The following is a 22,907-nucleotide window of genomic DNA, read 5'->3' on the forward strand; positions in this document are numbered from 1 at the left end:
GGTTCAACGGTATATAACGGTATTTTCAGCCCCCCCCCCCATCATGTGACCCGTGCGCGGTGTTCGGCGACCCCCCTTCCCCCCAAATCATGTGACCCGCCAGCGCTGTTCTGCCCCCCCAATTAATGATCAGCCCAGCGGGGTACTACTCACAGATGTCACCTTCAAACACTGCCCTCCTCTTCTTTGTTGGGGGCCGCCAGGCGCTGGAACTTTATACTGTACGCAAGTGGTCTCCAACCTGCGGACCTCCAGCTGTTGCAAAACTACAACTCCCAGCATGCCCGGACAGCCAACGGCTGTCCGGGCATGCTGGGAGTTGTAGTTTTGCAACAGCTGGAGGTCCGTAGGTTGGAGACCACTGCTGTATCCCTATGCCCGGGATGCAAAAGATACAGAAAATAAACTTTAAACTCACCTACGTCGGCCACACGCTGGGGACTGGAACGCCGGACAGCAGTCAGCCTATCACCGGCCAGAGCGATGTCCCGCCCCGGCCAGTGATAGGCTGAGCCCACTGTCATGTAAGAAGCCAGCCAGAGCTTCATACATGACAGTGGGCTCAGCCTATCACTGGCCGGGGAGGCCGGTAAAAGGCAGACGGCTGTTCGGCGTTCCAGTCCCCAGCGTAAGGCCCCGATGTTTATTTTCCTTATCTTTTGCAGGCCCGGGCATAGGGATACAGTAGACAGCAGTGGTCTCAAACCTGTGGACCTACAGCTGTTGCAAAATTACAACTCCCAGCATGCCCGGACAGCCGATGGCTGTCCGGGCATGCTGGGTGTTGTAGTTTTGCAGCATCTGGACGTCTGCAGGTTGGAGACCACTGGCGTACAGTATGGAGTTCCAGCGCCTGGCGGCCCCCAACAAAGAGGAGGAGGGCAGTGCTTGAAGGTGACATCTGTGAGTAGTACCCCGCTGGGCTGATCATTAATTGGGGGGGGGGGGGGGGGGCAGAACAGCGCTGGCGGGTCACATAGGATTAGTTCCCCGATGTGGGGACAGCGCTGTGCTGGGCTGATAATACATTCCCGAGGGGGAGGGGCCCAACCGGTATTGCAGTATGGGGGAAAATTTATATTATGCAGCCCAAAAAATTCGGTATGAACCGGTATACTGCCCAGCCCTAAAAATGGATATATCGCCTTCGGTCTGTAGCTCAGAGAGGGCTAAATGAAACATTGTCCTTCTGCTCCTTGATTTAATATTTGAACGTACAAGTATTAAATCTCTATGTTTCTCGCCTAGTTCTATTTAGATTTTTTAAGATCCAGTCTATAAAATTTATGTCATCCATTAGAACATCATCTTAACATCCTAGATATACCACTTTGCCATATGTCAACGTAATTATTCTCTCATCCATCACAGGATCTATTCCAGTTATAATAATAATTAAAAACAATCTTTATTTAAATCATCGAGTTAGCGGTCACCATACAGACATTTAACTATTATTTGGTGCCATTATGCCCCCAAATGTACAATTTTTGCATCATAGATTACTGTATATTTTTTGCAATAATTTGGCTCATTGGGCCATACTCCTGTTATGTATCAGGTCACACTATGTCAGATATACTGGATCTAGGATAGCATTAGCCCACAGTGCCGAGCAAAAGATGAGAATGCCCTGTGGAACTAGGCACGTTTCACTCGGATGGCCGGCGGTTTGAGCATGTGCTTAATTTTTTTTGGGTGACCGCCCACTGGAGTCCATAGCGTCCCACCTATTGATCGGAGGTATGTGCTCCGATTGTGCGCTTTACTTCCACCCTATACCGGAAGTATGCGCTCCACATACACATTACTTCTGCCGGGTGGAACGCACTCGCTGGCGCCCAATGCCTACACAGGGAGGGCTGCGCACACTTCCTGATAACAGCCCACATATGGCAGACGCCAGCGTCTGTGTATGGCGCCGGTCAAATCGTTATCCTTATGCAGTCATCCAGGCTGGTAAGTTGAATATCACCTATCTTGTTGCACTTTATGTGTTTTATACAACACAGAGCTACTTTGCTAACTAATAGGTCCACTCTTTGATTGCCTGAGCGCATATATACACACACACACACACACACACACACACACACACACACACTCTTCATGGGGGAATTCACCATATGTGTCATGTACATTACATATTCTTGCCCCTCTTAATTGTCCTACTTCTCTATCTGGTATCTCAAATACCCAGTATCCCAGCATTCTCTGTTTAACTTTTTACTGCTCTATATCATGACAGTTTATTTATAGTCATTTGTCTATCTGACCATTTTCTTTAGTACTGATTCCACATTTATATATTTCAAGTTTTGTCTGTTCTCCAGCATCCCATATCTAATCGTCTTGGGCTTTATGGCCACATCATAAAGGAGAACATGCCGCATATTTTGTGGTTTCATCTTTTGAACATCTTAAAAGGAAATCTGTCATCAGAATCACCCGCACTAAACCTGTTACACAGGCTTGTAGTGCGGGTGATCCTGATTAAAATGCTTCTTACCTGGTTAAAAATGGTTCAGCGGTTCTTCAGATATCTATATTTTTAGTTTTCTGTTATTCCCTGGCTTGGGACTTAGTGGGAGGTGTTATCATCTGGGACTCGGCCACACGTCATTCTAGCTGGGCGGAGCTGCCGCCCGGCTCATGAATATTCATGAACTTAGACTGAGAAAGAAGAATTAGACCAGGAGGATAAGTTCATGAATATTCATGAGCCGGGCGGCAGCTCCGCCCAGCTAGAATGACGTGTGGCCGAGTCCCAGATGATAACACCTCCCACTGAGTCCCAAGCCAGGGAATAACAGAAAACTAAAAATATAGATATCTGAAGAAGCGCTGAACCATTTTTAACCAGGTAAGGAGCGTTTTAATCAGGACCACCCGCACTACAAGCCTGTGTAACAGGTTTAGTGCGGGTGATTCTGAAGACAGATTTCCTTTAACTAGGTGAGCACACCACCAAACAGTGCTGGTATCACATTGTGAGGGTTTTTTTCCTCATCTAAGTGATATTCTGTATTTACACAGCTATCAGGGTTGGTGGTACCATTATATTACTGTCTATGCAATCAACTTGTCGCTTCTCACTTCGGAGATTTACACAGTTTCTCTTTGTATCTAAATACCGTATATACTCGAGTATAAGCTGAGTTTTTCGGCTTATACACGAGTGAACTCTCCGCCCGTCAATCCCTTCATCAGTGGTCTTCAACATGCGGACCTCCAGATGTTGTAAAACTACAACTCCCTGGCATGCTGGGTGTTCTAGTTTTCAAACCTCTGGAGGTCCGCAGGTCGAAGACCACTGCAGCCTACGTCATCATCCAGTCCCCCCCCCCCCCTTTTGTTTTGTACTCACCACCCCTCGGCGGGAAGTTAGGGTGAACTGGTCTGGGCCATCTATGCTGCAGGGACCATCCGGTAGGGATGGTTAGTCGTTGCGTCCGGTGGGGATGGTTAGTCATTCTCTGCACTTCGGGCCCGGAGTAGTGACGTTGCCTTGACGACGACACACAGGGACGTTGCGCATGAACGTCCCTGTGTGTCGTCGTCAAGGCAACGTCACTACTCCGGGCCCGAAGCGCGGAGAAGAGGCCCCCCTGGTGAAAATGGACAGCCCGCAACGACTAACCATCCCCACCGGACGGTCCCTGTAGCATAGATGGCCCGGACCAGCTTACACTAACTTCCCGCCGAGGGGAGGTGAGTACAAAACAAAAGGGGGGCTGGATGATGACTAAGGCCACAGTGGTCTTCAACCTGCGGACCTCTAGAGGTTTCAAAACTACTACACCCAGCATGCCCGGACAGCCATGCTGGGAGTTGTAGTTTTGCAACATTTGGAGCTCCGCAGGTTGGAGACCACCGATGAAGGGATTGACAGGCGGAGAGTTCACTCGTGCTGAAAAACTCTGCTTATACTCGAGTATATACGGTATTTAGATACAAAAAGAAACTGTGTAAATCTCTACCTGATTTCTTGAAGTGAGAAGCGACAAGTTGATTGTATAGACAGTAATATAATGGTACCACCAACCCTGATAGCTGTGTAAATACAAAATTTCACTTAGATGAGGAAAAAAACCCTCACAATGTGATACCAGCACTGTTTGGTGGTGTGCTTACCTAGTTCAGAAATTCAAAAGATGAAACCACAAAATATGCGGCATGTTCTCCTTTATGATGTGGCCATAAAGCCCAAGACGATTAGATATGGGATGCTGGAGAACAGACAAAACTTGAAATATGGAAATCTATAAGTGTGGAATCAGTACTAAAGAAAATGGTCAGAGACAAATGACTGATGGATGTTCAGGCATGCTGGGTGTTGTAGTTTTGAAGCCTCTGGAGGTCCACAGGTTGAAGACCACTGCAGCCTTAGTCATCATCCATCCCCCCCCCTTTTGTTTTGTACTCACCTCCCCTTGGCGGGAAGTTAGGGTGAGCTGGTCCGGGCCATCTATGCTGCAGGGACTGTCCGGTGGGGATGGTTAGTCATTGCGGTCTGTCCATTTTCACCGGGGGGGGGGGGGGGGGGGGGGGGGCCCTCTACTCCACGCTTCGGGCCCGGCTCCGGAGTAGTGACATTGCCTTGACGACGACGCACAGGGACGTTCATGCGCAACGTCCCTGTGCGTCGTCGTCAAGGCAACTTCACTACTTCGGGCCCGAAGCGCGGAGAAGAGGCCCCCCTGGTGAAAATGGACAGCCCGCAACGACTTACCATCCCCACTGGACGGTCCCTGCAGCATAGATGATGTATTTCCCACCCTAGGCTTATAGTCGAGTCAATAACTTTTTTTTTTTTTTTCCTGGGTTTTTGGGGTAAAATTAGGGGCCTCGGCTTATATTCGTGTCAGCTTATACTCGAGTATATACCGTAAAAAAAATGGAAAAATTCAGTAGAGTGAACGTTATTATTTTCCTTATTTTATTCTAGGATACTACTGCTGATGTATAATCATATGCTCCTCTGAGCTATCCGTCCAATGGTATCCATGTTACATCCAGCAAGCTAGCGAATTACTAAAGGCCATTGGACCTTTTATTAATGTATAAATGTAAAGGTCAATAAAAATATAGAAGGAAAGAAAAAAGTTAAGTATACAGGTAGGTACATTATGTAACTTTGACATTCAGACTATATACAGCACCATCAATAGCCATTTATGACAGTCACCAGGAAAAACCAGCAGGCCTATAGGAAACTGAAGCTGGCCATGCACATAGGAAAGCTGCTTGCTGAGCGCCTGTTCATCAACCACTATCCTTCCCGATCCCCTTCATACACATGAACGCTCAGCTTAACCAAGTGTTCATGTGTTCTCATGAATATGGTAAATGTGGGGGCTGCTGCCAAACAGTTCTGGTGGTGCCTTATCTGCCAAAAACCAAAGGATTGGGCAGTTGAAATCCAACATGTCCAATTAATCATTTTCTCCTTCAATATCATCTGTCGGAGAAGAATTGGGGACCGCCATTTATTTACGACATTTTGCCGGTCTCACTGAAATTGTCAGGTTCGGCCAACACATACGGCCAACGTAAGTGCTGTCACTAGGCTGTAGTCATTGGGGGAGGGGGGGAGAAACACAATGAGTCCAGCAAATCAGATGTTTGTGGCTCATTCTAGCAAAATGGCTGGGTTGAAAAAAAAAAAAAAGAAAAGGCCTCTAAAATCTAACTTATGTCATTTACTTCAAGGGACAAATACATGACCCTAAGTGTGTATGAAGATGGCTCACTAAGATTATACGGGATATTTTGTCGCTGTGCCCACACTCACCTGGTTATTGGGATCGGTGAGATAGCGGACGAGGACAGGCAGCAAGTATTCAGAGAACGCTCTGGGAAACTGCGGACGGCTCTCCTGCAGGAAGATGGTGATCTGCGGGACCTGCTCCATGAGCTCTGTCCGGACTGTAGGTTCTGGAAGGAACAAATATCACAGAAGCTGCTATAATAAATGTCTCAATTATTAATGTTTAATTTGACCAGATGGAAATTTCCACCTTTTGATTTAAAGTTTTGGTTCCCAAAAAAAACTTTTATGGCAAAATAAGGAGGGTCAGATGATGCCCCAACGCCTGAATCCTTACATCTATCCTTCGGAATGGAGAGCGGCTGTTTAAGGGTACAACAAGACAAAATAGTAAAGTTTTTATCCAATACTTGGAGAAGACAGGGAAACTGACCTGCATCCTCTGAGAGGCGGACAACTATCTCCATGACGGTCAGAAAATCATCTTCAGTACTACTGAAATCTCTCAGCACATCTAGCAATCCCCGCGCAATTATCTGTCTGTAAGAGAGAAGAGTCATTGACAGGATTACATGGATTATACAGTGTGTTTAGTACATAGTCATATGATATGGCTCATGTCTTCTACCACAGCTCTATAAGTCACTGCTAGGGCAAAATGACAACTTCCACCATGACATGACATGTAAGAGAGTCTTCCCTAATACTTTACTTTCTTCTTCCTCTACTTTGCCCAAGGTATAAAAGGAGAGAGCGCTCCATAGCGTAAAACCGCCCGGGTGAGAGCAGCAATAATTGCCAAAGCCTCTTACCACAGGTGGTTGTGTGAACTCACACACAACAATGGTCAGCGTGAGTGCTAAGACCCGGTCTGCAGCCTCGCAACCAAGCGAGTAGCAGTAGATATCGACTTCCAGAGGGCGGTGGGTTACCGTGGCGCTGACCAGGGACAGGCACGTCAGGTAAGTAGAAAAGGGTTTTATTAAAACAATGCAATGCGTTTCAATCGATATCTACTGCTACTTTGCCCAAGGAGCAAGCAGGAACAATGCTACAAGGCAAATCAGCTGCAATGCAAAGGATCATGTGGTGTGATGAAAGGTCTCAGAAATGAGGTGTTCCCAATTTGTATCGATGACTAAACCAGGAAGAGTTAATAAACCCCAAAAAGCTTGCAACAAAATAGGTCATTAAAGGGGTACTCCGGCACTTAGACATCTTATCCCCTATCCAAAGGATAGGGGATAAGATGCCTGATCGCGGGGGTCACGCCGCTGGGGACCCCCGTGATCTTGCACGCAGCACCCCAGTTAAAATCAGTCCCCGAGGCATGTTTGCTCCGGGTCTGATTACCATGGGGCAGGCGGTGTGTGACGTCACGCTCCGCCCCTCAATGCAAGCCTATGGGAGGGAGCGTGGCAGCTGCCATGCCCCCTCCCATACGCTTGCATTGGGGGGCGGAGTATGACGTCACACGGGGGCGGAGGCGCGATATCACACGCCGCCTGCCCCGTGTCGCCGGTAATCAGACCCGGAGCGAACATGCTCTGGGGACTGATTTTAACCGGGGTGCAAGATCACGGGGGTCCCCAGCGTCAGGACCCCTGTGATCAGGCATCTTATCCCCTATCCTTTGGATAGGGGATAAGATGTCTACGCACCGGAGTACCCCTTTAATGGAAAGGGGCGAAGCCAAAAGCGGCCAATGTTCCAAAAGGATTTGACTTCTATAATCCTGTACTACCCATGACATGAGAGAGTACTTGGCTTTGCCCTTGCATAGATTTAAGGTGCTCATGTCACCATTTGGAATCCCAAATAAAATCAGATATTGTAAGTTGAAAACAGTTGTTTAAATGAAATTCTGCCAACTACTAGGGCACCTTAACTTAAAGGGGTACTCCGGTGGAAAACGTTTTTATTTTTTAAATCAACTGATGCCAGAAAGTTAAATAGATTTGTAAATTACTTCTATTAAAAAAATCTTAATACTTCCATTAGTGGCTGTATACTACAGAGGAAGTTCTGTACAGAGCAGGAGAAAATAACCATAGCAAATATATGCTGCTCTGGACAGAGGTGTCAGTAGAGTGCACTGTGGTTGTGACAGAAAAAAATCCCAAAAGAAAAGAACTTCCTCTTTAATATACAGCCGCCAATAAGGACTGTAAAGATTAAGAATTTTTTATAGAAGTAATTTACAAATCGTAATTTACAAATTGTCTCTCTGTCTGGCCCTTAGTGTAGAATGGAGCGACAGTGTGCATGTCTACTGGCAGCTTAATTTATACGGGGAACACAGGACCCCATTCTCCTGATCATTAGGGATTCCCAGAGGTCGGGCTCTCACCAATCAGACACTGATTATTGGTGGAAAACCCCTTTAAATGGGCACTGCCAGAATCAAAAAACTTTTTATATGTTGTACATTTTGGCAAAACATTAAAAAGGAGTAGTCCAGTACTGGAAAACTTATCCCCTGTTGTATTGAGGGGGGGCATGTCAGCCGCCGTTTCGTGCGGTGGTGAGCATGCCCCCTTCCCGGGGACTGCCGGGGCCCTGTACGGGAGATCGCAGGGCATTCTGGCTATCAAACCCCAGTCTGAAAACAGAGAGGAGGTTATAGAGCATGTGCAAAAGAATGAAACGCCACACAACCATTTCAATTGATCCTTAGAAGCTTTAGTGTACTTGCTTAAAAGTCATTGTGGTAGGATTTATGTCGGCCAAACGATGAGATCAGTCAAAATCCGGATTGCCGATCATCGCCAGACATTTTGTTAAATTTAAACATAGAGTATGCGAATTGAGCTGGATGGTTATAGAGGAGGTGCAAGGTACCATAGAAGGTGACGTCAAGAAAAGATCACAACGTGAAGTATACTGGATCGAAACATTGAATGCATTATACCCAAATGGGTTAAATTAATCATGTAATTTTAGCGTACAGTAACCCCCCCGACATGCGATGGCCCCGACATATGATAAAATCGACATACGATAACCTCTCAGAGGCCATCGCATGTCGATGTCAGCATCGACATATGATGCTTTTATATGTCGGGGCCATCGCATTAACTGCTATCCGGCAGCGCAAAATGCTTAAGCTGCAGTCGGATAGCAGTTTAAGCATCCCGGACAGGTTCACTTACCTATTCCCGCTGCTCCGGGTCCACTTCGCGATCCTCCGGCGTCTTCTGTATCTTCTCCAGGGTCCGGGCCTCGCTTTCCGGCGTCGTTATTACGTCACTACGCACGCCGCGCAGGCGCAGCAGCGTAATAACGTCACCAGAAAGAGAGGCCCAGACACCGGAGAAGATGCGGAAGAAGCCGGATGATCCCAAAGACGACACCGGAGCAGCGGGACCGCATCGGGAGCCCCTGGGACAGCATCGGGAGCGGTGAGGACGCGGTCCGGAGCGGCGGGGACAGGAGAGTATAACTTCCTATACTTTACATTGCACAGATCCCTCAACATACGATGGATTCGACAAACGATGGGTCGTTTGGAACAAATTACCATCGTTTGTTGAGGGACTACTGTATTTCTGTGAGATACTATCTTATTATGCTGCTCCTAGTTTAATTTTTCCCACTTTTATGTATTTTTTTGTATTTTGATTTTAATTCTGTTATTCTCACCTTTAGAGTTAAGTTCTCGTGAGAATGCAGTACCTATTTAAGTGATGATGGGAGCACGATAGGGATATTTGAAAAAGGAGGCGTGTCCTCCGAAACGTCGTAGTATAGACGCAAGCTCGACTCTGATCCCCTTCGTGAGAGGAAGGTTGTTCAGCTGAAGGTGGCCCTGGCATGGGCTGAAAATTCCGGCAGCGTGAAGAGTGTCTAGCGTGTCCGCAACAGGTGCACCTGTGTGAATTGTTTTCGATTTCTTTGCATTTCTTTTATATGAAACGCTTGGAACTTTTGTATATATGCAAGAAATTTACACTAAAGCTTCTAAGGATCAATTGAAATGGTTGTGTGGCGTTTCATTCTTTTGCACATGGATCTATGAGTGAGTCTGTGAGCCCTCACTACTTAACGCACCAAACCCACCCAGGGGGTTATAGAGCAGCCTTCAGCAGACGCAGGAAGGAAGTGATTGTATGGCGAGTGAGGGCAGGCTCCGTGTTCGACTCAGACATGCCCCTACCTGAGCAGTGGATGTCAGAATGTGTGAGCAGCAGAAAAGAGGGATTTGAAAGCCAAATACAGAAGCTAAATACATAAGACACATAAAGCATCTGCATGACCTAGTGAGTAGCGTATATATACACACACATTGTTTTTTTTCTGTGATATAACAGTTACGCTTTAAGGGTAGGGTCACACGTAGAACAATCGCACCAGGTTTCAACCATACCATAAAGGGGAATCCTGGTATAACAAAATATACATAAAAAAAAAAAAAAAAAAAAAAAAAGGGGTGACACTTACTTACCCCAGTCCCCTACAGTGTCCATGCCAGTGACTTCTCCCTACTACCACACTGCTTCTCCATGTTTCTGATATAAGATTTTGGAACAGGACCTGCCCAATCATTGGCTAAGATGGGGCACCACTTTGGTCAGTGCTTGGCTGAGGGGGCAGTTCCTGGGCCGATTTCTCGTCTCAGAAGCAGGGACTAGTGAGCAGCACAGGAATAGTTGCTGGAATGGAAATTAAAAAGGACCAGGGTAGGTAAATAAAATCTTTTTCATACAGAATTCCCCCTTAAAGGGGTACTCTGGCGCTAAGACATCTTATCCCCTATCCAAAGGATAGGGGATAAGATGCCTGATTGCGGTGGTCCCGCCGCTGGGGACCCCCGGATTTTCTACGCCGCACCCAGTTAGAATCAGCCCCCGGAGCGAGCACGTCTCATTACTGGCGATCATGGGGACGGAGCATAGTGACATCATAGCTCCGCCCCCGTGTGCCGTCACTCTCCGCCCCCTCAATGTAAGCCTATGGAGGGGGCGTGGCAGCTGCCACACCCCCTCCATAGGCTTACATTGAGGGGGCGGAGCATGACGGCACACAGGGGCGGAGCCATTATGTCACTATGCTCCGTCCCCATGATCGTCAGTAATCGGACCCGGAGCGAGCACGCTCGGGGGGCTGATTCTAACAGGGTGTGGCATGGAAGATCACGGGGGTCCCCAGCAGCAGGAGCCTCGCGATCAGGCATCTTATCCTCTATCCTTTGGATAGGGGATAAGATGTCTTAGCGCCGGAGTACCCCTTTAATGTAAAAAGCCACCCAAAAAAAACTAAAACGCACGTCCACATAACATTGCTTTTATATTACGGAAATTTGTTTTAAAACTGAGGTTTATTTCACATTTACCTGTTAAATATATTATCGCTAAAAGCATATTTTTCTAGGCGTGCAAGAGGCGTCAGGTTATCCTGTCCTGGAATGTCTAGGAAAGCGCTTATCCTCATGCTTTCACAGTCTGGTCCATAATCCTCAAAGCCAACTTTGGAGATAAAGAAGAAGAGAAGATACATTATCTTCATGCTTACCAAGGAGCAAACTCGGACAGGTGTTATGTGAGAGCCTGTGAGTCAGGTGGGCATGGTTCATGTATCCACAGATGTATATGGAGCGCCTCGCAGGATGCTTAAATTACAGGATCGCACATGGCATTGTACAGGCCTCTTTAAGCTAATTTGCTTCCAGCCTGGAGATAGTGATCTGCTAAGATGCTCCACAGGTTCTGGGAGCAGGACACTAATCTCTTCTAACCTCAAGTGTGAGCAGAATTTTAATTCCATCTCAAGTGGAATTAAGCATTGGCAGACAGAAGATTTTACTTGGCTTCTACACGTCCTTATAAAATGCATTCTACAGGTTACCCTTGATGCGGGCATCCGTTTTATAGGCTATGAATTTCCTAAGAACTTGTCAATGTACTGGTTGCATTCTCAGCTGAGCTCATATGTTTTGGCCAAATATAACTGATGGCACTCGATGTACCAGGGCTACAATTAGGGCATCTTGTATCTCTGTTTATAAAAGATGGCATACACATAATTAGCCAGATACTGTATTAAACATGACCCGTCATCTCTCTGGGCACGAGAACACTGTGAGGATGTATAGATCCTCTAGACTTAGTAAGGAAGGGTCATCTTTTCATGTATAATGCAAGTCAAGTCTATGGCACAGCAGGGTCCCATATACCCTAATCCAGTGTTTCCCAACCAGGGTGACTCCAGCTGTGGCCAAACTACAACTCCCAGCATGCCCGGACAGCCAAAGGCTGTCCGGGCATGCTGGGAGTTGTAGTTTGGCCACAGCTGGAGGCACACTAGTTGGGAAACACTGTCCTAATCTCATGACATATAAACAGCTCAATTGCTCTCAATATTCATAGGCAATGTATTCTACAAAGTGCATGGCTGGAGCAGTGTGGTAAATGATTTACCAGAGCACCTATAGACTTGTGACTAGAAATGGAAATTACTGCAAAGGAAAACTACCCAGGACTGAATGAAATATCGAAGTCAGGAAGCTGTGCTCCCCAAGAACACTATAAAAGGTTTTCTAGAGACAAAATAGACTATGCAAACAAAAAAATATATATATATATACACAGGGTGTTGCTGATAGACTTATCCCCATTGTATATGGCAGATCTATCATAATAAATAAGCCATTAAAGGGAACCTATCATCAGATTTTATCCTATATAATGCTTGGCAAAGCGTTATATAGGGTAAAATCTTTATTTTCAACATTCCCGGGGGATGCTCCTGCCCCTAGGGATGGTGAAGATATGAAGTTATAAACTAGTGTCACCGCCGCCGCCGTAAGTAGTCCCCTGGGCGGGGAGCTCTTCGGCCGGCAGTGACGCCCCCCTCCGCTTGATTGACGGGCCGCGTCATCACTCTGCTCCGTCTAATCAGTGAGCGGAACGATGACGCGGCCCATCAATCAAGCGGAGGGGGCGTCGCTCCTGGCCGAAGAACGGGAGTAGATGAGAAGAGCTCCCCGCCCAGGTGACTACTTACAGCGGCGGCGGTGACTAGTTTATAACTTCATATCTTCACCATCCCTGGGGAAAGGAGCGTCCCCCAGGGATGGTGAGGACAACAATTTTACCCTATATAACGCTTTGCCAAGCATTATATAGGGTAAAATCTGATGATTGGTTCCCTTTAAAGCAATGTTTTCCAAACAAAGAGAATACAGCTGTTGCAAAACTACAACTTCCGGAATGCTCAGGCAGTACAAGGATGTTTGGGCATGCTGGGAGTTGTAGTTTTGCAATGGCTGGAGGATCCCTGTTTGGGAAACACTGCATTATAGGAAAGGTCATTGTCAAAGGACATTGACCACATAGGACTTGGATTAGTAAACCCGGAAACTATGATTGTGGAAGAACCGTCATGAGAATCTATAGTTCACTACTGCCAGGTCCTGTAATCTTTTCCTCTTACCCAGAGTTTCCCAACCAGAGAACGATCGCTGATGAACGCCATTACAGGCGGGTCCCTGGCTGCTTATAGCAGCAGGGACCTGTTGTGCATAAAGCAAGCGCAGCTACTGGTCCGACCACTGGGATCCCCCATGATCTCAGCAATGGGCCCCCAGTCTATCAGTGAGGAGCGCGTGTAGTCCACTGGTAGATGGCACACACTCCATTTAGTTCTATGAGGGCCCTGGGGATGCCCATGTACTGTACACGGGTCTCTTCAGCATTCCCATAGAAATGGATGGAGCATGTGCTTCTCACTGACAGCCAGGTCTCGTTCCGGAAATTGTGGGGAGGGGGGTTTCGGTCCCCCTGTGATCCTGTGGATAGGTGATAAGTTAGTTTTGGCTGGAGCTCTCCTTTATAGTACCAGCACACCATAAAGGGTTAAAAATAGCCACTATTGCAAGCAAAAGCAGTTATCCATGCCTCTTAACAGGAATAAAGCTTTACATGATACCCGCTAAAATTAATGGGATATCCGTAAATAGTCTTTAGGAGGCCAGGCTACATTAGAGCCCTGGCCATAATCCTACTCTGCTCAGTAAAATGTTTGGGTTGGCGAGTTTTTATTATTAGGGGTGAGCCAATAACACCAACACGAGGCCCAAAAGCAGCTATTTTCTGCTGTATTGCAGGTTATAGTGAAAGAACCCTGGTGGTGATGGCGCAGAGCATGTATTACGTAAAGGGACAGACGGGAGGACGCAGGAAGTGAAGAGGGAAGTGCAGACAGCGGTGAACACTTACAGTCATCCAGATCGTCCTGCAGGTCCACAAAGTACAGCGGGATCCCTAGGAGGAAGCAGAACAGGAAGTGAATACAGCTGCATGTCACTGAACAAAAAGGAATCATCATCATCATACAGCTGCTGGGAAACTACAAATCCCAGACTGCCCTGGCAGCTGGCTCATCATACCATTGCAATGCATTATTCAATGTTTAACCTCTTAAGGACCCAGCCATTTTACACCTTAGGACCCGGCCATTTTTTGAACATCTGACCACTGTCACTTTAAACATTAATAACTCTGGAATGCTTTTACCTTTCATTCTGATTCTGAGATTGTTTTTTTCGTGACATATTCTACTTTAACATAGTGGTAAAAAAATGTTGTAACTTGCATCCTTTCTTGGTGAAAAATTTGAAAATTTTATGAAAAATTTGAAAATGTTGCATTTTTCTGACTTTGAAGCTCTCTGCTTGTAAGGAAAATGGATATTCAAAATATTAAAAAATTTTTTTCACATATACAATATGTCTACTTTATGTTTGCATCATAAAATTGACAAGTTTTTACTTTTGGAAGACACCAGAGGGCTTCAAAGTTCAGCAGCAATTTTCCAATTTTTCACAAAATTTCCAAACTCACTATTTTTCAGGGACCAGTTCAGGTTTGAAGTGGATTTAAAGGGTCTTCATCTTAGAAATACCCCACAAATGACCCCATTATAAAAACTGCACCCCCCCCCAAAGTATACAAAATGATATTCGGTCAGCCTTTTAACCCTTTAGGTGTTTCACAGGAATAGCAGGAAAGTGAAGGAGAAAATTCACAACCTTAATTTTTTACACTCGCATGTTCTTGTAGACCCAATTTTTGAATTTTTACGAGGGGTAAAAGGAGAAATTGTATACTTATATTTGTAGCCCAATTTCTCTCAAGTAAGCACATACCTCATATGTCTATGTAAAGTGTTCGGCGGGCGCAGTAGAGGGCTCAGAACCGAAGGAGCAACAAGGGGATTTTGGAGAGTACGTTTTTCTGAAATGGTTTTTGGGGGGCATGTTGCATTTAGGAAGCCCCTATGGTGCCAGGACAGCAAAATAACCCCCACATGGCATACCATTTTGGAAACTAGACCCCTTGAGGAACGTAACAAGGAATAAAGTGAGCCTTAATACCCCACTGGGGTTTCACAACTTTTGCATACGTAAAAAAAATAAAAAATAAAAAATTCACTAAAATGGGTGTTTCCCCCCAAATTTCAAATTTTTGCAAGAGTTAATAGCAAAAAATATCCCCCAAAATTTGAAACCCCGTCTCTTCTGAGTATGGAGGTACCCCATAAGTTGACCTGAAGTGCACTACGGGCAAACTACAATGCTCAGAAGAGAAGGAGTCATATTTGGCTTTTTGAGAGCAAATTTTGCTCGGGGGGCATGTCGCATTTAGGAAGCCCCTATGGTGCCAGGACAGCAAAATAACCCCCACATGGCATACCATTTTGGAAACTAGACCCCTTGAGGAACGTAACAAGGGGTACAGTGAGCATTTACCCCCACTGGTGTCTGTCAGATCTTTGGAACAGTGGTCTGTACAACATTTTTAATTTGCACAGCCCACTGTTCCAAAGATCCGTCAGACACCTGTGGGGTGTAAATTCTCACTGCACCCCTCATTACATTCCGTGAGGGGTGTAGTTTCCGAAATGGGGTCACATGTGGGGTTTTGTTTTTTTTGCGTTTGTCAAAACCGCTGTAACAATCAGCCACCCCTGTGCAAATCACCTCAAATGTACATGGTGCACTCTCCCTTCTGGGCCTTGTTGTGCGCCCCCAGAGCACTTTGCGCCCACATATGGGGTATCTCCGTAGTCGGGAGAAATTGCATTACAAATTTTGGGGGGCTTTTTTCCGCTTTTACCTCTTGTCAAAATGAAAAGTATAGGGCAACACCAGCATGTTAGTGTAAACAATTTATTTTTTTACACTAACATGCTGGTGTAGACCCCAACTTCACATTTTCATAAGGGGTGAAAGGAGAAAAAGCCCCCCAAAATTTGTTAGGCAATTTCTCCCGAGTACGGCGATACCCCATATGTGACCCTAAACTGTTGCCTTGAAATACGACAGGGCTGCAAAGTGAGAGTGCGCCATGCGCATTTGAGGCCTGAATTAGGGATTTGCATAGGGGTGGACATAGGGGTATTCTACGCCAGTGATTCCCAAACAGGGTGCCTCCAGCTGTTACAAAACTCCCAGCATGCTTGGACAGTCAACGGCTGTCCAGCAATACTGGGAGTTGTTGTTTTGCAACAGCTGGAGGCTCCATTTTGGAAACAGTGGCGTACCAGACGTTTTTCATTTTTATTGGGGAGGGGAGGGGGGCTGTGTAGGGGTATGTGTATATGTAGTGTTTTTTACTTTTTATTTTATTTTGTGTTAGTGTAGTGTTTTTAGGGTACAGTCACATGGGCGGGGGGGTTACAGCGAGTTTCCCGCTGCGAGTTTGAGCTGCCGCGCAAAATTTGCTGCATCGCAAACTTGCAGCCTGATACTCACTGTAAGCCCCTGCCCATGTGAATGTACCCTGTACATTCACAGGGGGGGACCTCCAGCTGTTGCAAAACTACAACTCCCAGCATGCACAGTCTATCAGTGCATGCTGGTAGTTATAGTTTTGCAACAGCTGGAGGCACACGGGTTGGGAAACACTGAGTTAGGAAACAGACAATGTTTCCCAACCAGTGTGCCTCCAGCTGTTGCAAAATCACAACTCCCAAACATTCTCAGGCATGCTGGGAGTAGTAGTTCGGCAACATCTTTAGAGCCAGATATTGCCGAACTACAATTCCCAGCATGCTTGGAGTTGTAGTTTTGCAACATCTGGAGGACTACAGTTTGCAGACCACTAATACAGTGGTTCCCAATCTGTGCCCTTCCAGATGTTACAGAACTACAACTCCCAGCATGCCTGGACAGTAAGGGCATGCTGAGGATGTGTAGTTTTGCAACATCTGGAAGGGCACAGTGGTCTCCAAACTGTGGACCTCCAGATGTTGCAAAACTGCAACTCCCAGCATGCCCAGACACCAAGGGCTGTCTGGGCATGCTGGGAGTTGTAGTTTACAGGGTCCCATTACAGCAATGCATGTCGCTTTACGGCGACGTGCATTGCTGTAAAGGGCCCGACCGCGGCTGAAGATCAACTCACCTGTCGCTGCCGCCGCCGTCTTCATCGTCTGGATCCGGGTCTTCAGGGACGAGGTCCCGGTCCCCAGCACTCCCCCGTCCCCCGCCACGTCCTCCGGTCTTCCTCCCGTCCTCTCCGGACTTTCAGGGGCCGGGCAGGGCGGGAGGAAGTAACCGCCCCCCCTCCTGCGATTGGTCGGTTAGTTAACCGACAGATCGCAGGGGATCGGAGGAGGTGGCAGGCTTGCCACCTCGCTCCTAGCCTCCAGCATGGTCCTGGCTGTCTGTGCCAGCCGGGATCATGCGAAATTACCGGGCGGTCTGGTCCCAGAGACCCGATCAGCCCGGTATCGCTGCAGATCGCAAGGGCGATTTCCCTTGCAATTTGCGGCGATCCCCTACACGGCCCCCCTCGGCGTTTGCCCTGGATGCCTGCTGAAGGATTTCAGCAGGCATCCAGTTCCGACCCCTCCCCCCGTGTCTCATGTATTATTCGGCAGGGTCAGCAGATATATGGAGAGGCAGGTGGATGACTATATACACAGGAGTACAAGAAATGAGGTATCCTTGAAGATGGATAGGTAAACAGTTTGGGCAGTGTTTCCCAACCAGGGTGCCCCCAGCTGTTGCAAAACTACAACTCCCAGAATGTCCGGACAGCCTCTAGCTGTCCGGGCATGCTGGAAGTTGTAGTTTTGCAGCAGCTGGAAGACGCCTAGTTGGAAAACCCTGCTTTAAGGTAATTTAAAGGGGTAGTCCAGCGGTGAAAAACTTATCCCCTATCCTAAGGATAGGGGATAAGTTTGAGATCGCGGGGGGTCCGACCGCTGGGGCCCCCTGTGATCTCTCTGTACAGGGCCCCGGCTCTCCGGCCTGATAGCGGGTGTCGGCCCCCGCACGAAGCGGCGGCTGACACGCCCCCTCAATACATCTCAATGGCAGAGCCGGAGATTGCCGAAGGCAGCGCTTCGGCTCTGCCATAGAGTTGTATTGACGGGGCGTGTCAGCCGCCGCTTCGTGCGGAGGCGACACGCCCCCTTCCCGTGGGCTGTCGGGGCTCCGTACAGGAGATCGCAGGGGGCCCCAGCAGTCGGACCCCCCGCGATCTGCAACTTATCCCCTATCCTTAAGATAGGGGATAAGTTGTTAACCACTGAGTCACCACTGGACTACTCCTTTAAGGTACTTCCTTTTTTTCTCTGCCTGGATGCAGGGGCCACCTCTCTGCTCTGGTCGGGGGTCCCTTGTTCTATTTGCAGATCTCAGATATTTATGGCCAGATATTTTTTTAAATAAAAAAATACTCCTTTATATAGATTGTGATAGATATAGATTTTTTTTTTTTAAACAATCAGGATGACACATTCCTTTTTAAGGAAGGGTCACACGTAGCGTATAGGCTGCGTATTTTGCTGCTGCATTTTTTCCTACCCACTGAAGTCAATGGGTAGCAAAATCAGCTGCAGATAATATGTAGTGTTTATGCTATGGGTCACCCCACCCTTCGGCCCTGTTCACACTGCCGTTGCTTCTTGTCGACGGGGAGCAATGGGCAACAATGGGTCCTGTTTACAATTATGGGGGCCGCCGTTATGAATATCAGGAGAAAAAGACGGCACAAACAGTAATTTTTCTCCCGCTATTCTGCCCAGCTCTCCCGATGGCAGTCACACTGCCGTGTATTAACAGCAGTGTGAAAGAAGCCTTAGAATCTATTCACATGTACAGTATCGTCTGCATCTTTGATCTGCAGGATTTAAAGCTGCAAATTCAATGCGGTGCTCAGTCATTTAGTTAACATCGAAATCTGCAGCTTCAAAACCTGTGCATAAAATACATACACACGGATGTGGAATTCCTATCACCCGACGCCCGGGACATGCATTTCCGGGTGCCGGGCAGGTGAATTTTTCCGTCCCTTAGCCCGGCTTCGGGCAAACCGGGCCGGACCTGACAAGCGCAGCGGCGATCAGCAGTCTGTATGGAGCGGGCTCCCAAGTCCTGCCCGCTCCATACTCTGCAGCCCCTGGCTGATTTCATTAGCCGGGGATCGCCGCTAATAGTCAGCACACAGCTGGCTATTAAACCTTTAGATCACCATTGTCAAAGCTGACAGCGGCATCTAAAGGGACATGTGAATGCTCCCTGGTGGGCAAGTGGGGTGGATCGCCCCCCTGCAGCGTGATCGGGGGGGATGAGATCCACTATAGAGGTAGCCGGAGGGTGTCTGTGGCTCTGTCATTGATAGATCCTGGCTGGACTAGGCTTTATCAATGGATCGCAGAGCACACAGATCAATGGAGTTCAATAGAACTCTATTGATCTGTATGAGGAATCTAATGATTCCTCCTAAAAGTCTAATAAAGTGTAACAAAAAAAAAGTTTTAATAAAAGTTTAAGAGACACACATTAACCCCTTCCATGTTAAAAGTTCAAATCACCCCCTTTTCCTTTATAAAGGCATGTAAACATAATAAAAATAAACATTTAGTATTGCTGTGTGCGTAATTGTACGAACTAATAACATTATGTATCCCATACGGTAAATGTAAAAAATAAAATGAAATACCAGACCACAGAATTGCAATTTTTATAATATCCCCCCCCAAAAAAAAAAAAAGTTAAAAAGCGATTAAAAAGTCAGATCAATACCAAAATGGTAACGATAAAAAAGACAGATTATGGCACAAAAAATGAGCCCTCATACAGCCTGGTATGCGAAAAAAAAAAAACACACAGGGGTCAGATTATTATTTTTTTTTTAATTAGTAAAACATGATGTAAACTATACAAATCTGGTATTGCTGCAATCAGGCGCCCTAAGGTATCAAAACAACATGTTAGCTCAACCACAAGATAAATGGCGTAGAAAAGAAAACCAGCAAATTTGTTAAATTATCTTACTATTTCAATTTCACATATATATATATATATATATATATATATATATATATTTGGTTCGGAGAATATGTTATTGGAAAATTAAAAGGTATCATTATAGTAGGTGGTTATGGCTATTATAGGGAGAGGAGGAAAAAACGAGAGCGTAAAAGCGAAAATTGGCCCGGACAAGTGGATCGTCATGAGGGACAAGTAGATTTTGCTCCCTTTTAGTCCCGTGGACAAGTAGTTTTTTATTAAAATTTCCACACCCCTGCATACAGGATACTGTACTTGTGAATACACCCCTAGGGGTAGGGTCACACGTAGCACATCCGCAGCGTATTTCACAGAGATCGCGGTCGCTCCGCCTGCTCCCTGAGCTAGTCCGAGAGCGGCTGCGATGCCTGAGAGTAAACTGCGCATGTGCGCAGTTTACTGCAGACTCGCAGATCACTGTGTCTGCTCTTAGCAGCAGATTGCTGCTACGAGTAGACACGTGGGTGCAACAGGGAACTCACTCTAGTGACGGTCATCGGCGCATACACAGCCTGAAATATACCCTAAATGAGTACTTAAAGGAGATATCCAGTCCTGAGGATAGGGGATAAGTTTCAGATCGCGGGGGGTCCGACCGCTGGGGAACCCCACGAACTCCTGTACGGGGCCCTGGCAGCCCGCGGGAAGGGGGCGTGTTGACCACTGCACGAAGCGGCGGCTGACACGCCCCCTCAATACAACTATGGCAGAGCCAGAGCGCTACCTTCGGCAATCTCCGGCTCGGTCATAGCGATGTATTGAGGGGACGTGTCAGCCGCCGCTTCGTGCGGTGGTCGACACCCGGTATCTGGCCAGCGAGCCGGGGCCCCGTACAGGAGATCGCGGGGGGGGCCCCAGCAGTAAATCCTTAGGATAGGGATAAGTTTTTCAGCACTGGACTAACCCTTTAAAAACAAGTACTGTATTTGTGTCGCTACGCTCTTCCCTTCAGTCTCACAGCAGCCTGAATATGGTGTATGCCTCATTAGGTGGGTTTGGGGGGGGGGGGGGCGGGACTCCTGTTCTCCATGGTCACCAGTGTTCCCCCAACCCGTATGGGTACTAAAATGCCTATTTTGCCCTAACCTATGTTATCCAGCTGTTGCAAAACTCCAACTCTCATCACACCCAGACAGCTGGAAAATGTAGTTCGGCAACAGCTGAGAGCCACAGGTTGGAAATATCTGCAGTAAATGATGTAAAATGCCTCTATCAGGCATCTGTGGCAAATCCTATCCTAGGTTGTAATACCCCACTTTACAGGATACATGATAACCAGTAGATCAGTCGGGGTCCGGCTGCTAGTGCTAACTATGGGGCTTCTGAACGTTGCCAGGTGCAGCCATATCTCACAAGGGACCCCTATTCTAATGCCCCATGGGGTCCCAGATACTTATCAGCCTTTGGCACTCGGGGCATGTTGGATGTTGTAGTTTAGTAACAGCTGGAGGCACCCTGTTTGTAAAACACTGCCTAAGAATATTGTGATAATCCCCCTAAGGGTCTATTCACACGGCAGAATTTCCGCTCATCCGCCCCAATTCCGCTTGTGTGGATTTTGTGCTGAATTGGTGCGGAATCCGAGCGGAAATTTGTGAATGGGAGTGTGGACTCCTATAGAAGTGTATTGGGCTTTCATTTGAGGAGGAATTCTGCTGTGTGAATAGACCCCAAAGGGTACGTTCACACTTAAAGGATCCTGCGCAGATTTGATGCGCAGGATTTGTAACTGCAGATTAGAAGCTGTGCTCAGTCATTTAACCCCTTAAGGACATAGGGCGTATCCATACGCCCCCGTTTCCAAGTCCTTAAGGACCGAGGGCGTATGTATACGCCCTGAGCATTTCAGGCCCCCGCCGCTAGCCGGAGGGGAGCCGGGCCGGATGCCTGCTGAAATCGTTCAGCAGGCATCCCGGCATATCGCCCAGAGGGGTCATTATGTCCCCCCATGTCGGCGATTGCCGCAGATCGCTGGACAATTCAGTCCAGCGATCTGTGGCGGATTCCGGGTCAATCGGGTCTCCAGTGACCCGATGACCCGGAATTATTGGCTGATCGGGGCCGTCAGAGACGGCCCCGAACAGCCATTGCCAGCAGGGGTGAGGTGGCACTGGTGCCACCTCACGATCGCCCTGATTCGTCGGCCGGTTCCCTTCCGGAGGACGTGAGCGGGTGCGGGCAGAAGACCCCGGGTGCTGGGGACCCCGATCCCCGGCGTCCCTGTTGGGATCGGGGCCCCAGGAGCGACGGCGGCGAGGGACTGACCTGTGTGGCGGCATCGTGGAGCAGCAGCAGGAGGTGAGTGACAGCCTCCTGATGTTGCTTAGCAACAGCTCCCAGCATGCAAAAAGGGCATGCTGGGAGCTGTAGTTATGCAATAGCAGGAGGCAGACCACCACAACTCCCAGCATACCCTTATGGGCATGCTGGGACTTGTAGTTTTGCAACAGCTGGAGGCACATTTTTCTATGGAAAAGTACCTTCAGCTGTTGTATAACTACAACTCCCAGCTTGCACAATCAGCTAAAGTGCATGCTGGGAGTTGTAGTGGTGCATCTGGTGGTTGCATAACTACAATTCCCAGCATGCCCGTTGGCTGTCGGTGACTGCTGAGAGTTGTAGTTTTGCAACAGCTGAAGGCACACTGAGTTAAGTAGCAGACCAGTGTGTCTCCAGCTGTTGCATAACTACAATCCCCAGCATCCCCAGCCAAAGTAGTATGCCTCCGGCTGTTGCATAACTACAAGACCCAGCATGCCCTTCCGCTGTTCGTACATGCTGGGGGTTGTAGCTTTTGCAACAGCTGAAGGCACACTGGTTGCAAAACACTGAGTT

At 47.5% G+C, this 22,907-nt stretch overlaps 1 protein-coding gene across 2 annotated transcripts in view; it reads right to left on the minus strand.

The window, feature by feature from the left end:
* The window catches only part of LOC130296255 (serine/threonine-protein phosphatase 4 regulatory subunit 1-like), an 89,487-nt gene that overhangs the window by 62,408 nt on the left and 4,172 nt on the right, over positions 1-22,907 (minus strand). For both annotated transcript variants that reach the window (XM_056547634.1, XM_056547633.1), the window contains exons 2-5: positions 13,987-14,031; positions 11,103-11,235; positions 6,204-6,310; positions 5,795-5,937 (exon numbers count right to left, since the gene is read on the minus strand). In XM_056547634.1, coding sequence (XP_056403609.1) covers positions 5,795-5,937; positions 6,204-6,310; positions 11,103-11,235; positions 13,987-14,031 — 428 coding nt within the window. The remainder of the gene's footprint in view (positions 1-5,794; positions 5,938-6,203; positions 6,311-11,102; positions 11,236-13,986; positions 14,032-22,907) is intronic.

Source organism: Hyla sarda, chromosome 12 (assembly GCF_029499605.1).
Source record: "Hyla sarda isolate aHylSar1 chromosome 12, aHylSar1.hap1, whole genome shotgun sequence".
NCBI classification, from domain to species: domain Eukaryota; kingdom Metazoa; phylum Chordata; class Amphibia; order Anura; family Hylidae; genus Hyla; species Hyla sarda.